The following is a 16,214-nucleotide window of genomic DNA, read 5'->3' on the forward strand; positions in this document are numbered from 1 at the left end:
GGCCAGCAGACAAAACCAGAATACTCCAATTGCTCTTGTCTGACTGGTCTGAAACTGGTCTGAATATTTAAATCAATAACTGACACATGGCTTATAAAATACACTGCAAATGGAATGGAAACACTAAAGGGCCTAAGAGCTGACAACTGACAAAAAAGGTTGGAGCACATGAAAAGATGTTTGTGGGAAAGAAAGTAAGAAAGCCTCAGAAACACATAGGAGACTGGAATATTATACATGAAAATGGTGTGATTTTACATCTACAAGTATCAGAAACACTGTGAGTCACTAATGAAGGAAAGTACAGCCATCATTCAAGTGACTATTGTGGATTTCTGCCACAGGTTCCCTGGCAGTAACAGCAAACAAGGCAGAGCTGTGAACGTTCCCTGACTGCACAATGAACACGAAGCACCAAGACATCAAATTTCTTCCCAATACAAGCTGAAAAACTGACATAAACCACAAGCTATTGCTGGGTCTCACCCAGCACGAAGTACATAACTCCAGTCACTAAAGAAAGGTGAACCAGAGTCCACATAAAGAACTACAAAAAGTACAGGAGAGAAGAATGCCTGTCTCTTGAGGGAAGATTCAAAAAGTTGTATTGCTCAGCTTTATACAATAGTCCCAATAAAAAGGACCACAAAACTTCAGAAGCTTTTTTTTTTATGCCCAGGAGGGAGCAAGAAATCTTTGAATTTTTAAACAGAGCTTGAAAAAAATAGAAAATTTTAAATAAAAAAAAAAATTGCAATAAAGCTTGAGAAAAACAACTGCATAGAATGGGCCACTGCAATGATGGGGAACTGGAAATCTGCCAAGTGCCATTTCCTCTTGTGCCTGTATTAGGAACTAAAACATGCCAGAAGTAATTTTCTGAGCCCAAGGACAAGTGGCATGGCACAACTCGTGCACTGATTCTCCTGAATTTCCCCAGGCAGGGCAGCCTTGTGTACTCTGCCTGTGGAGAACAACCTCTGCACTGTCCCACATCAGCCCAGCTCCCCCTGGGCACTGGCCAGGACAGGTCACAACCCCTCATGGGCCACACTCACATTTAGCTCTAGGGACAAATGCATGGCAGTGCTTGATTAAACTTCTGCTGAACCTGTTTAATTTATTATTATGGGCGTGGAGAAGTTCCCAGCAACCACCAGTGTGGGCAGATGTTGGTTGCAGAGGTGAGCAGAGCACAGCAGTCTGAGTGCTGTAAATATCTGCCTTCAGGTGACACCTGGAACTGTGCAGGGCTGCAGACAGTTACAGGAGATCAGCTGATGAAAAAATAACCAAATGAATAAATGTGGAGGCAAATTTAACTGGGTTGGAACCGTTGGACCAGGGAGTTGGGGACAGAGGCTTGAAAACCCTGCTTTGAAAGGTGTAAATGTAGGAAGAATTAAACCAAACCAACTGAGAGAACAGGTCCTCTACAGGCAGGTCCAACACTCAATCTACAGAAGTCATTCAAAAAAATCTGGAGATAAGATGCATTGTATCTTTAGAAATGTGGCAACTTTGAACTTGAGGCCTTCTAGAAAGTGGGACAGTACCAAGGGGAAAAGGCAGGTATGTCAGAGCAAGAAGGGGGCCTTGCAAGGGCAGGAGATCAAAAGCTCTGTACTGTGTTTGATGGCACTCTTAACTGCGCTGCTGAAAGATGGGGTTTAACTGGATAGTGCCACTTTCCAAGAAAAGCTCTGGAATGAAAGAGCAAAGGCAAGCAAATAATGTTCCACAGCTCAAAAAGAGTGAACTTCAAAGGGTCACATACACAAGATCTGAGGGAAGCTTTGCTTTTTGCATACTCAAATCTCAGTTTGAACAGTCTCTCCAGCTTTAAGGCAATGTAGTATTTCAAACTAGATGGAGACATTGTAGGAATGTCCAGAAAACATTCCATATGATAAACTGAAAGACTGGGGTTGTTTGCCCTAAGGGAAATCCTGAAGGAAACTAGACAGCAACATTCAAATTTGATAAAAGCTGCTGCAAAAAGAAACAGAATAAATGATTCTTTATGTCCCCTGTGTGTGTACCCAAAGCTTTCATGGTTCATCTGGTGAGCGATGTGACTTTGTAAAGACTGCTACCCCTACCCAGAAATACAACCCATACAGGGTAGCAGGCTTTGAGGAAGTAAAACATGCACACAACATCACAAAGCCTTATTTAAATTCAGACTTGTCTGAATAATCCCTTGGATTCCAATCTAGACATGTAAAATGCAGGTTAGGTATAACTTCTTCATAATTTAGCTGAAGCACAAAAAAATGAAAAGCAGCCAGGAAAATAATTTCAATGAGCAAAACTTCAATGCAAACCAGGTGTAGTGAAGCATTATGGTATTTCCAGTCCCTTCATGAAAAAAGTTGCTAAGATTCTATTTTAGGTAAGGTTACCAACTTGAGAACTGGGAACAATAAAACAGAAACACATCCTGAAGGCATTTGTTCTATTTATTCTCATGCACTACTTACATGGACTCAAACAACTGCATGTAGTGTTCATCCCCTCGTCCTCCTTCCACCTCATGATCCAACTTCAAAATGATTTCATTTTCAAACTAAGGAAGAAAAATCAAAACACTGAGCAGCTATCCAGAGGTCAACACACTTCAACATGGCATCAAAAATGTACCTTTGTATAATTATGTCCCATATTCCCAAAGGTTAAATGCTTGGGCATGTTCTGGTGTGGGCTTTTAGCACGGCTGAAAGCCTGGACACAGATTTTCAAAAAGCTTCCCCTGCACTGGGCACATGAGACACAAGCTCAGAGTCTGTTGCAGCTGCAGACAGACTTTGTCCTTGTGCAAACATCTGCACCCTGTTCAGAAGGTAGGAAAGATCTTCCTCAGGGTTCTTGACAAGTCATTAACACATCAAGAGGCACAGGGAGAGCATTAGTGGAGACCTACATTGAAATAAAGCTTAGTTTTTTACATAGATCTAATTATTAAACCACTGTAAAAATGACAGAATTCATTACTGTGCTAATGCAGCAAGTTTTCACGTTCTTCTTTGATACAAAATTTCACACAATTGTCAGTACATGAATAATTCTGTTTCTCCCTGGAGTGTTTCTGTGTAATTGAGAGCTTTGGCAGGCTGGGATCCAGATCATCCCATCAGAGAACTGGAAGCCTCTCATGGTACAAAGAATTACTGTAGTATTTCAGACATGGTTCTTTCAGATAACTGCAATGCAAAATATTTTACCTTATTTCAATGTATCCTCATCCAAACATTCAGCTCTGAGCTGAAGAAGCCAAGCCAGGGCTACACAGAGAAAACAGTCCTTCCTCTTAGAGCACCAAGCAGGTCACACATCTCTTCAGATGTGTTTTTAGAATTTCTTCAGTTTTAAAGAACATGATATTCTAAAGGAAAATGTTACTAGATGTACTTCCTTCAAGTAGGTCATGATTCAAACTCTCCACCCAGAAAAATGATTCATCATTTTTCAAGAACAAAAGCCAAACTTTCTTTCCCTCTTCCCCCCAGTGTCCAACCCAGATCTATTGGCCACTCTGATCCTGCAAACTGCTCTTGAGGCAGAAACTGAAGCAGCTTCTGCTTCTTTCAAGGAGCTTTGAAACAGCATCTTGAGCAGCCAAACTTCTCCACTGCTCACACCAAGAGCGAAACGTGAGCTCAGAGCAGTGGCAGTGCAGGTGCACTCTGCTCTGGAAAGGGACGGGGGGAAGGAGCCATTTCCACCACTTTGCTACTTGCAGGTTTTGCTGCTCTAATGTTAATTCTTTCTCTGTAATTAGAATACAAATGAAAGACTGCCTGTTGAACAGGCTACACTAATATTAGAGAATAAAGAACTATCATTGAAAAATAGCTTAACAGAAAAAAAATTAAATTGCTCTGTCTCATCCTGGCTGAAACAGAAGTTTAAAGGGCTCTGAGTTAATTTTTATGTGCAAGCAGGGTGCATCTTAGTATTTAATGTGGGTAGCACAGGTGCATGGCAGTTTCAGGACAAGGAAATATTGAGCAAAAACATCCAATCCAGCCGTTTTCTGTGGGCTTACTGCAGTAAGACAAATCTGTGAATATAGTGCAGGTCAAGCACCAGTTAAATCCATCTCTTAAATCCTTCCCAGTACTTATTCAGCAGGTAGAGAATTGATTACTTCTCAAAGAGGCAATATTTTCACATTTCTGGATCTGAACAAAAAAACTCTTCCTAAGCATCTTTCCTGCAGTTTCTCAACAACCTGCAGGAAGTCAAAACATCAGTTGCTTGGATCAAATGAAAAGTTGGCAGAAATACAGAATAAAGTTTTAAAGTTTCTGTGCCAACATTAAGATCTGGAAAGTGTTTTTTTCCTCTCACTTAAACTGAGTGTGCCTAATTGTCACTGGCACCAATTTAGCTTTAAACCCACATGCTTCTCTAATAGATCCAAGGAATCTCCACTTGGAAAACACGTCCATGTTTTCCACATGGATCTCTCTGAAGCACCAGGCTGTACAACTCAGCCCTGCTGCTGATCTCACATCCTTCTGAAACCTTACACATAACAAGATTTTGAGAGCTGAGAGAAAGAACTGTGGCTCTTTAGAGCAGGTGAACCTCCTGTGCCAGAGGAGCTTGCTGAGGACACCTGAGTCACCCTCTCAGCCCCCTGTGAGAGCTCAGAACAGCAGGACACTGCCCTGGAGTCAATGTCCTCTAACAACGAGTCTGGAAACCCAAGCACACAGCAGCAGCCAGCACTGATTTCTGACACAGTCCCACAGCAGCCAGGAAGGAAAGCAAACAGAAAACTTCCCCAGATGGCTCCAGCAATTGGCAGAACCCACGAGAGATACTAAACTGAAAATACTAAACACAAACAGAATGATTTATTTGAGCAAAAATATAAACACAGATGAATTAATCTTTCCTAAGCCAAGTTAAATCCACAATGTATCTCAAATCCATGTTTATTTAAATGATATTTTAATTTACTCTGCAAAGAGCCAGTTTTCCTTGTTTGTTTGTTTATTTGTTTCTTTAAGCAAGCATTTTCTAACTCCTGGTCCCAGATCACAGTTAGAACAAGCAGGACGAAGTCTCTTGATGATGTGTCTTCCTTTGGGATAAAATTCATAATAATAAAATCAATATAATGCACAACCTGATCTTTCAAGGAAAGGAAAGGTGGGTTAGCAGCATTTGGAGGATGGGACTTTCTTAACACATGAGCTTGTCTCACATAAGCAATGAGCTTCTCTTTTTATTTGAAGGAGAAAGGAATACATTTAGAGGACTGAGTCTATCCACAGACACTGAGAGATGAATAAATTGGCTTTCCAAGATTCCCAGCTCTCTGAGCTCATGATAGGCAGAGCCTCCATAGCTAAAATTAGTAGATATTAATGGCTCCCTCTCTACATCTTCAATTAGAGTTAAAATTACGAGCTTATGTAACACTGCTCTGGGTGAATGGGAAATACATGTGCAAAGTAGAAGAAAGCATTGCAAGAAAATGTCTTACTGTGTCCTACACCTACATACAGATTCCAAGCCATTAAATATATTTGTAGAGCAATTGATTCTTGAGATAACCACAGGTGGAATTTTGTTTTCTCTGGGATTAGATGATTTCTTAGAAAAAGCAAATAAAATCAAATCCTTGTTGGATAAATTTAAATGACTTTATATCCTTACTGCCTGTATGTTGTGTGCATACAGCAGGACACAGCCCCCAGCTCCAGCACACCCCCTGAGCCCCCCAGAACAGAGCCCTGTCCCAGCCAGAGGGATGTTAACACAGACAGGATTTTTGGGAAAGGTTATTAAATTGTGTTGTTGGTACCAGGCAAGCTCTGGTTCCTGTGCTGGTACAGGCTCAGCTCATAAAGATGTTTCTGTTTGTGCTTTTTCCCCCTCTTCTCTCATTAGAGAAGATTAGATTAGAAATAAATTATTTATTTTTAAAGTTCCACAAAATTATGTTTTAAGTGAATGTCATTCTGGGCTCCTGAGTGCCCCAGGCACTCTTGAAATAACATGTTGTCATTCTCAAAATTCTATACTAAAGCTTTAAAAAAACATCCTTTATACTACTAAATGTCAATTTGCAAATGAAAATTGCCCACTACCGAAACCTGGAGTTTATGTGTTTGTGCACCCAGTAATTAGCCATTCATATTACTTATTTGCTCCTTTAAATCAGGGTGGTAAAAATTTTAAAACATAAAACTTAATGTGCCTTTCCTTTAAAATACATATTTTAAAAAACTTACCAGAATGGCTAAACTTACAGAGGCAAGTTTTTCTTATCTTAATTACCTCATCCATAGCAAAGGAGAGGATAAACCCCATGATTCTTGATGAGCAAATGATCCCAATTCCTAAAGCAGAACATTAGAGTCCAGTGAGACTCAGCTGCTCAATTATGAAATAGTTTCTGCACCATCTGATGAAAACTCCCCCTTAAGCTGCAATAAACCCAATGTCCTTGTTCCTTGGCACTGTAAAATACCACCTGAAACTTCTTTTTATGGCAGGAGAAGTGATTCAGTGGGCACTGGAGTGCCTGGCCTCTCTCTCCCAGGCTCCCAAGCTGCTGCTCCTGTTAATCAGGCAGGATGAGTGATGGGTTTTCAGGATTCCTGCGCTGTACAGATCTGTGTTCTCTCCCAAGAGATGAGGTATAAGCCACGAGCAGGAAAACATTTTTAAGAAGGCAAATATAGGACTATCAGGACACAGAGGGAACAGATGCACAGAAACAAAGTGGTTTTTAATCTTGGCCTTGAACCAAAAGCTTTGCACTGTGGAATACAGACCAAAATGGAAATTCCATCTGCTCATTTGTTCCACACTTCATTGACACAGAAATGCCCCAAACGATTTAAAGTATTAAACATAGCTGGGTATACGAGATATTTATATTTACATATGTCCAAAATGATGCCTTTTTGTCATTTTCCCTTACACAGATTGCTCTGAATTAATTATTTGTGTAACTGCAGAGCTGAATATCCAGTTTATAATTTACTGTGGGAGGCAGTGTGCAAACACAGAACAAGGTGATTCCATGCCCAAAGAGCTCGAGGAGAATGGAGATGTCACACAGGGATGGATGTTCCACTGCCCAGGCAGACACAGCAAGCAGTGGCAGGAAATTTAGATTACAATCCCTAGTGCCCTGCCCCACCATCCCCAGTTCTGTTCCATCAATCAAAAATATTTCACAGTAGTGACTTAAAAATTCTTTTTCCTTTTCAAAATGACTGCCAAAAACACTCCAGGAATTTCAGTTCTCCACAGTGATTTTTTTTTCTCACAATAAACATTTGAAAAGGTACTGTTTCCTGATAAATCTGATAACATATAATTAACTATTCACTGCTACTCCTGTCAGCTACTCTGTATTAAAACCTGGAAGTTTTGGCTTACCAATATCTATGTCACAAGGAAGGGGCATAAGTAAATATTATTTAGATTATGGAGGATCCCTAGAGGTCATTTAATTATATCTCCTACTTAATGAAGGCCTGACTTCAATGTAAGTCTTGCTGCTCAGAACCTTTTCCAGTAAAATCCTGAAAATTTGGATTAAGATAATGCAATCTCCCTGGATCTCTTTGTTATTCCATCTATTTCTTGCTGTCAATGCAACGAGTTTTGCCTAAGTCAAACTAAGTCACCCTGGAGATCCTACATTTGCTGTTTCTTTGGTTCTTAATATTTGGGATTTCACTTTGTGTGAGCAGAAAAGCTCACTTGACAAACATTTACCAGAAATACTGAGTGCATGGCATTTAAATGCATTTTCACGCAGAGCATTTGTAATTACCTTTTTGAATTCTCCTGTCCTCTGATATTCACACAGCATCATGTCAAAGAAAATGGGGATCGTGGCTTTTCGTAGTTCAACTTCTGGAATAAGAGTCATTTCCAAGATGGGTCCAACCATCCCCGGAATAAAGCAAATTTTATTCTGGCCTGAAACAAAACCAAAAATTGAATATTTGAAGAGCAAACTGCATATTTTTAGGGAGATATCTAGGAGCTACAATCATTTAATGTGGTGTTTAAGCCATCTGTGTTGGTCAAGTCTTACAACTCAGTCACTTCATTTCTTCTCAAAAGCTGGGGGCATGTGAATGGATACTGTCTCCTAAGGTGCCAGAATGCAGTGCCAGGAATAAGCAGCAATGCCAGAGGAGTTGATATTTTCAGGGAAGAACTCGATTTTTAAAATTTTTTACATGTCCTTATAAATATTTAGAGTAGAAAGTAACAAATTACCCTAAGAACTGCCCAAATTCTACCAGCAGGACACAGTAATGTCACATGGAGTAACCTTCCTACGAAGGAGAAAACCATGACTGGCTTTTAGGATAAAATTAGACCTTGCAACAATGAATCAAACCAACCAATGCACCAAAATCAGCAGCAGTTACAGAAACACCATCCACAGAACTCAGCTGCTAACCTCACACTGAATTATCTGGTAGCACCAGGGTTACATCAGCTGCCACCAAACACCCAAATGTGCAGGACTCAGCCAGGTCCCAGGTGGGGCTCAAACGCTGCCCTGGTAAATGGAGCAGAGCAGCAGCAAAGCCAAGGAGCTGTGAGAGTGTCAGTGCTGCCTGTACCTTGAGGAGACAAAAATGTTCTCATCCACAAAGGTGAGACTTGTTCCACACTAAGGAGTGCCTGAATCTGATGTTCCTCTCTGGTGTGTGCCATGTGAATTGTCAATGAGAATGTCACACAAAAATGTTGCAATATAAAACGAATATTCTACCTCAGTTCAGTTAATAAGAAATGATCTCAAAGGAGTTAATGAGAAACTTTCAAAGGAGGAGCAGCAGAACCTGGCTGGATGACAAATGTAAAAATTTTTTTGAATTTTAATCCGGGCAGATTCCAAATCTGGTTTGCAGAATCATAGGTTCAGGCTGAGCAGTAACCTTCTCAGGGAAAATTCATCCAGTCTCAATCCTGCAAAATCAGGTTCTGAAATCTGATTTCAGTCATGTTTGAGCTCTGAGAGAAGGTTTTGAGTTCTCTTTTAAATACAAACCTGGCACTGGCCCAACTGTATCTCAGCTCTAAGCTTAATCACAGGAATGAAAACATATTTTAAGTTCAAATAGCATACATATTTACAAAAGCACTTCATGTCAGATATTTTTCAATGGAAAAAACATTATGTGACAGATTCAGTTGCAGTGAAGCTCAGTTTGCTACTCACCAAGTTTGTACCACATGTCACGGATAGCAAAGCCAATTAAACGTCTCATATCTCCATATCTGGGAGGAAAGGAATATGAAAGGTATTTTTATCATTACCTTTTTTATCATTTTACCACAAAATTAAAGATATTAGCTAAAGGATATATTTTACTTACTTGTTTTGGATTTTGTTGTATTTTGCATGGGAAAAGTTTTCCAGCTGTAGTGAATCTTGGGTAATAAAAGCCACAGCCAAATGAAAATAGTTGTTCCACAGCTGTAAATTGAATATAAGGAAATTATAATAATTTTGAGGAAAGCAGGAATGATATTAAATGATGTATAATGCAGAATAATTTATGAAACCAAATGATGCAAGCAATATGGTATTTTTATATTATGCAGAGATGTACATCATTAGTATTATGCAATTAGCAGAAAAGCAAGAAAGATGAATTTTAATAACCACTACTACACATTTGCTCCTAATAACAGAGCAGCTGAATAAATATTGCTAAAAAAAAAAAAAGATTCACATGAAATTCATGAGCCAACAACATTAAACCCTGAACCAAAGCAGGACCGGGGGAACACATTACATGCTGGTGGAGCTTACCAAACTGGAGCTAAGGCACCTATGTAATTACACTGCATTTGAGCACCACTTCAAAAGGCATCTCCTGCCTCCTCTTCAGATCCTAATTCAACAGCCATTTGTATGAAATTCCAGTGTAATTTGTGAAGAGCTCTCCACATGAAAGAAGGACAAAATACATCCCTAAATAACAGCTGATAGTACTGAATCTGTACTTGAAGTAGACAAAAAGCCTCTGTGCTTACAGTGCACAACCCTTCATTCCTGAAAGCAAACTATTTGTTCTACAGACAATTAAAAACAAGCACTTCTCACACACTAGAAAGGGAAAAGAGAAACTTCCCTAGGAAACACAAATTTAAGGAAGGAAATACAATTTTCAGAAGCTTTTAGGCAGTCAACAGCAGCTTTAAACACTTAAAAATGCAGCTGTAGCTAAAATCAGTGGTAGGGCTCAGTGAGAGAGCAGAAGGCAATGAGGAATGTATCCAGTGGTGGTTCAAAGGATGGAACAAAACACGGGGCTGAGCTCTTCATTTTGTATGGTGCAATACAAACCTGGGTTGGGAACCCCCATAAAACAGCCTGGAAACAAAATATTCCATCAAAAACTTTAGTGGCCTCTGCCCTCTGTAGCCTGGAAAACTCCAGTGTGCAAATAACCGGGAAAACCAGATGCCAACACACAAAACCACAGACATTTCCCCTAATAAATACAATTCTCAAATGTCCTCTATAATTTAAGGATGATCCTGCTGTTGATTTTTCCCTCCCCTGAGGCTGTGCCCAGCAGAGCTGCTCCTCCCAAAGCCCTGTGAGTGTGTGTGAGCACAGCTGGCCCTGCTGCACACACCAACCCAGCCAATGCAGGGCCTTGCTCAGCAGCACAAATGTTGTTCATGCCCTCAAAGGCCTGTTTTACTCTCTTACCAAATATTTTAAGAGGTTATTTTGGCCAGTGTGGAGTTCTCAGCCCCTTGAGAAGCCGTGTTTATTGATGTGCAGGGCACCCACTTTGTATGTGTCAATTATAGCAGTGAAATGGAAAATTCCTCCAATTGTTCTAGATTGTGGGGAGAAAAATGAAGGCTTATTCCCAAATGGTCTCTCATTTCATTTAACAGCTCCAAGTTCACTGCCACCTTTGTCAGAGACACACCCCACAGACTCAATCTCCTTATTTATAATAAACTTTTCCTTTCATCTTCAGAGTACCCCAAAATGGCTGAAAAATGGGATCCTTTTCCTTTCAATAGCATATTCAAATTAAGGGCTCACAAGATTTTAAGCACCAAAACTAACTTTAAAACTCTACAAGACAAAGTAGTCTCTCTCTGAGGTAAAATAATATGGAAACAGATTTTAAAAATGCAAAAATTATTCTTATGAGACACGTTTTGTTTTCTCTTAACCCCATAATAAAATTACAAGGTGTTTTGGACATCTGTCGAATTGGAAAAGGTGGAATTAATTTAGCAGGGAATTTCCAGCCATCTCACGAAGAAGAGATTATCCTAAAAAATCACCCAAGAGTAAAGGCTGCAGCCTCCTTCTTCACAAACATCTGAAAGCTGATATTTGCTGGTGGAAGGATCAAATCTGAACTTCAAACTCTGTAATTTGATAATTTTCAAATGCAGAGTATGATATATAATATATAAAAATATAACACTTTACTATTTCCAGTATAGTTAATTCTAGCTAAATTTCCCAATGGCTTCATTCCCTATTAACCTCTGCATTGTTTCTGCAATGCCTATCACATGTAGATTTTTACAGTGTGTATTTTTCCTCTGTGTATTTGTAATGCCCTGAGGGTTTTGATTTTGGGGTTTCTAAAAGAAGATTTTAACATAGAAAATAATAAGCTGCACAATTCTGTTTGTTGGAATACATTTCATTACTGCTGAGTTATTAATGGAGCATAGCTCATGGAAGAAGGGTAGGAAAACACAAAAATAAGCATTTTCTTTCAAATCAGACTGATATTAGATTTTGGACTACGCCTTTTATAATAGAATTCTGTGGCATTGGTGATTAATATATGAATTACAATCGCTCTAACAGCACAGATATAGAATTATAATCCTTTCTAATGCCCTGTAAATGTAGTGCTAATGGAGGAAGGGAGGGAGGGAGGAGCAGGAATCAATAACGCTGCATTTCCAGAGCAGTGGCTCTACAGCAGCTGTGTGAGCACAACAAAATGGTTTGGGTTTGGGTTTGGTCACCCTGCCCTGCCCCGAGGTGTCAGACGCTGCCATCTCCAAGCAGGGACATTCCCAAAGGAATCCTGCTCAAAAACCACGCGGGAATCCAGCGGCACCAAGGGTGGGATGGTCACAGGGTGGGTGTGTTCCCTCCCTGCATGGAAACCCCTCCTGTGCAGAGCAAGACTCCAAACCAAAGGTGATGGAGCCAGGAGGTGACAGTGACAGCAGGGTGAAAATGTTCTGTCCTGGACAGAGGTAACACGATGACTTCAACTGCCGACAGAAACAAAAATGTCCAGGAATTGTCTATTTACCACAGATGGCATCTTTTCAGACAGCTGTTGAGGATACCATGAATGTGTTGCATAGGTACAGAAAATCACACAGGTTTTTGTTACAATTAAACCAAAGAGACCAGGGTGACCTTCAGGGAACACTTTTTCAAAAATATATTCCACAATTTTAAAGATTGTTGTTTCTTTGTTAAGCCTCTTTTGAAGAGCCTATCTCAACTCCTGCACCCTGAATCCAGAATTTACACCTTTTGATGGTGTAGCTGTTCTGCCCTGCAAAAGCCCAGCTGCAAAGCAGTGGTCTGAACATGGTGTCCAATCTTCACATTTGAAATTGGCAAATCCCTAAAGAGCTGTTACTTGATACAAACCAGCAGAAATCCCAACATTGCAACATCTTTTAAGATTGGATGTTATGCCAGTGGTTGAATTTCCTTTGTGTTTACCAGGAGAAGCTGATAATGAGCCCTACACCACCAGCACTCCCTGCCTCCAAAGAAAAGGAAACATCAAAGGCAGCCCACAACAAATCCTTGTGCAACTGCATAACGTGGTCCTGGCTGGAGGCACCAGTGGTGCAGACACTGCCTGAGACAGCTCTGCAATCAACCAAGAGAATCCTGGGGAATATTATTTTAAATAATATTGGGAGCAAACAAACAAAAAGATGGAAAAGAGAAAAATAAGCAATTTGCAATCACACTGGTCAGGCTTTTTGTTGACATGAAATACAATAAAGAAGTCAAATGAGCAATAAGGCATTGATTGTCATGGTCTTCAGGGGAAAGTCTAACCTTAGACCTGCCTGCCTTTTTTTCCTGTATGCCATCAATGTATCTCCTTATATTCTCTCCATAGGGTCATCCTGAATTGTCTTAGGTTGGAAATGGGGGGTGTATTCTATTTCATCTGTTAGAGGTGGAGCAGTTATCTTCTGCTCATGGGGCAGTTTTCTTTATCTCTCCCACAGCCAATCCTCCCTCCAGGAGATCTCTTCTGTTCATGGTCCATTAATTATTAATAATCTTCTGTCCATGGCCACTGAGTGTCCCTGCATGGCTGAGAAAATTCCATCATCCCATGGGGAGATGCTCCAGGGGGAGGAGCCAAGCATTCCTACCTGGATCCAATCTGACCTTGGAACAGCACAGCAGCCTTTGCCCACTGCATTCCCAGAGGAGCAGCTTTCTGCCCCACTGCATTCCCAGAGGAGCAGCTTTCTTCCCCACTGCATTCCCAGAGGAGCAGCTTTCTGCCCCACTGCATTCCCAGAGGAGCAGCTTTCTGCCCCACTGCATTCCCAGAGGAGCAGCTTTCTGCCCCACTGCATTCCCAGAGGAGCAGCTTTCTGCCCCACTGCATTCCCAGAGGGAGCCCAGGCCCATCTCCAGCAGCCCTGGAGCTCCAGAGGAAAACTCCAGCCTTGTCCAGGCTCCTGCTCCAGCAGAAGCACAGCTGGCACTGCAGGAGGGCTGAGCCCCCATGGAATGGCACTGCTGCCACCACCCTGACCCACAGCCTGCCAGGGCCTGCTCTGACTCTGGCAGGGTTTGGTTTTGTTTGTACTATTGCATTTGTATTTTTAGTTTTCCTAGTAAAGAATTGTTATTCTTGCTCCCATATCTTTGCCTGAGAGCCCCTTAATTTCAAAATTACAACCATTTGGAGGGAGGGGGTTTACATTTTCCATTTCAGGGGAGGCTCCTGCCTTCCTTAATAGACACCTGGCTTTTCAAACCAAGATATGAATACAGAGCCTTAAGCTAGAATACTTTCCACAGTTGCAAGTCTTCAGACTTTTCATTGCAAGCTCTGAATGTGTACCTGGAAGGACAGCTGCCAGCTCAGCTGCTCCAGCTCCATGTGCCAAGACAAGAGCTGCTAAACTGCTTCAGACTGGTCAACTGCTGAATTTATTCTTCAGAATCCTGGAGTGAGAAAATATTCCCTGCCTTTCTAGATAACCAATTTCAACATTTAACATAACCTCTTTACATCTAACATAAATACAAGAAAATAACTTGTTTCAAATCCAAGGACATGAATAGAATAGAAACTGCTAAATATTGAGGGTTTTTACCTATTCCAATAATTCCTGCTGAAACTCCAGATTTCTGTGCATTAAATCCTCATGTTCCAGTTTATGTTCAGTACTGAAGAATGCAGAGTCATGCATTATGCAAGATTCTGTCCCTGTTTGTACTGTAGGCACCATGAATATTGGGAGCTCTCCTTCACTCCTACTCCATGGTTTATTTTTGGTCAATAACTTAATGAAATTTCATTCTATTCTCTCCTGTAAAATTATTTCCTCTGGAGCTAACAGCTTTGTTTTATCAGGACAACAGTAAATATTCCATAACAGGAGCCCTCCAGGCAGACCTGGTTTTGTTGTGCAGAGTTTTGCTGCGTCCTGACACTGGACACGACCTCTGAGTGCCACTGATGTACTGAATCCAGCCCTTGTGCACTCTGTGTGCAAACCCAGAAATAAACCCAAACCAAGGAGAACCACCCCCCACCCAGCAGGCACAAAACCTCAGATATCAGATGACTTTTTTACCTCCAAGATCAAAGATCCCCAAGCCAAAGGCCCATTGTGGCCCTTGCTGCCTGCCCGTGCGATGACAACCTCGGTGTCAGAGCTCTGGGGTTAGGGAAGGGCTCCCTGCCAAAATGGGAGGGTGGATCTGAGGGATGACTTAGGCAGGAAATTTAACAGCCCTTCACTGCTGGGCTGGGCAGGGGTTTGGGATTTTTCTCTCTATCCAACAGCCTCAGCATTGAACTGTAAGGCAATGCTGAGCTCTAAACTGAAGGACTGGAGCCACCCTTGATCAGACAGGGCACATCCTTGCCCTAAATGGCCCTAAATGGTAACACTCTTTCCCTTCTACCTGAGTCACATAATAAATGAAAAAAGCAATTTACTTTGCAAACAAGAAAGAGGCCAGGAACCTTTGTTTTTTCTCCATTTAACAAGCTCAAACTAGAGCAGCAAAATTTTTCTTCTTTGCATCTCTCTAGATTGAAACCACACTTTCTTAGATGCTCAACTGCTTCACAGTTGACTTGCTTTGTTTGCTTTGGTTGTCTACTATTTATTACCATGCAACCACTCAGCCGAGTGAAGAATCCTCAGATCTATTTCCCTTTGCTTTAAACAGCTTTTCAAATTTTTCTCTTAATTAAGACTTTGCTCCAACTCTTAATAATCTGATCTGAGAACACCATCCTGCAAACAGTAAAAATCATGCACTTGTTTACAAAGATGTGGCATCTTTTTATTTTAAATAACACTCTGATTGATTTGCATCTCCATTCTCCCCAGCCCACTGAGCTCCTCCTGCAGTGGGCTCAGGGACCTGCCCCAAACACACCTGAGGGTTGGGATGAGTGGGGCTGGAGACGGGGATGAACAGCCCATGTGAGCATCAGGCTGTGGCTCTTAACAAACATGGAAGTTACACTCTTACAACTTTTCTCTCAAATCAAAATAGAAAAAGCAAGTTTCTTTGTCTCATTCTCATTTTTTAAATAGGAATGTAAATAAAAATAGAAATACAGCTACACAGTAGCTGTACTGTAAGGTGAACTATTTTATGAAGTACAGGGGTTTCTCATTTACTTTGAGTTAACCACTGCTCAGTTTGCTAACCACTGTTAGCAAACTGCTTGGTTTGCTAACAGCCAAGATATATTAATACAAAAAAAAAAAAAAACTGTGGGAAATCAAATTTAAATTTATAATTAAGAATATTAGACAATGTGCTTTGCAGTATTCAAACCTTTTTTAGTCCAGTAGCAACTTTTTGAATAGGTATATTTGGGCAACTCTTAGAAAAGTTTGCAGAGCTTTTTTTTTTTTTCATGAAAGAAAAGTAAGGTCACACCTTGATTTGTACTTTAAAG

The 16,214-nt window shown here is 40.8% G+C and overlaps 1 protein-coding gene across 1 annotated transcript in view; it reads right to left on the minus strand.

Annotated features, from left to right (window-relative positions):
- The window catches only part of DOCK2 (dedicator of cytokinesis 2), a 155,514-nt gene that overhangs the window by 25,777 nt on the left and 113,523 nt on the right, over positions 1 to 16,214 (minus strand). The window contains exons 31-34 of the mRNA XM_053991478.1: positions 9,378 to 9,478; positions 9,221 to 9,279; positions 7,811 to 7,959; positions 2,484 to 2,569 (exon numbers count right to left, since the gene is read on the minus strand). Of these exons, the coding sequence (XP_053847453.1) occupies positions 2,484 to 2,569; positions 7,811 to 7,959; positions 9,221 to 9,279; positions 9,378 to 9,478 (395 nt within the window). The remainder of the gene's footprint in view (positions 1 to 2,483; positions 2,570 to 7,810; positions 7,960 to 9,220; positions 9,280 to 9,377; positions 9,479 to 16,214) is intronic.

The sequence above is a fragment of the Vidua macroura genome, chromosome 15, assembly GCF_024509145.1.
Source record: "Vidua macroura isolate BioBank_ID:100142 chromosome 15, ASM2450914v1, whole genome shotgun sequence".
NCBI classification, from domain to species: domain Eukaryota; kingdom Metazoa; phylum Chordata; class Aves; order Passeriformes; family Viduidae; genus Vidua; species Vidua macroura.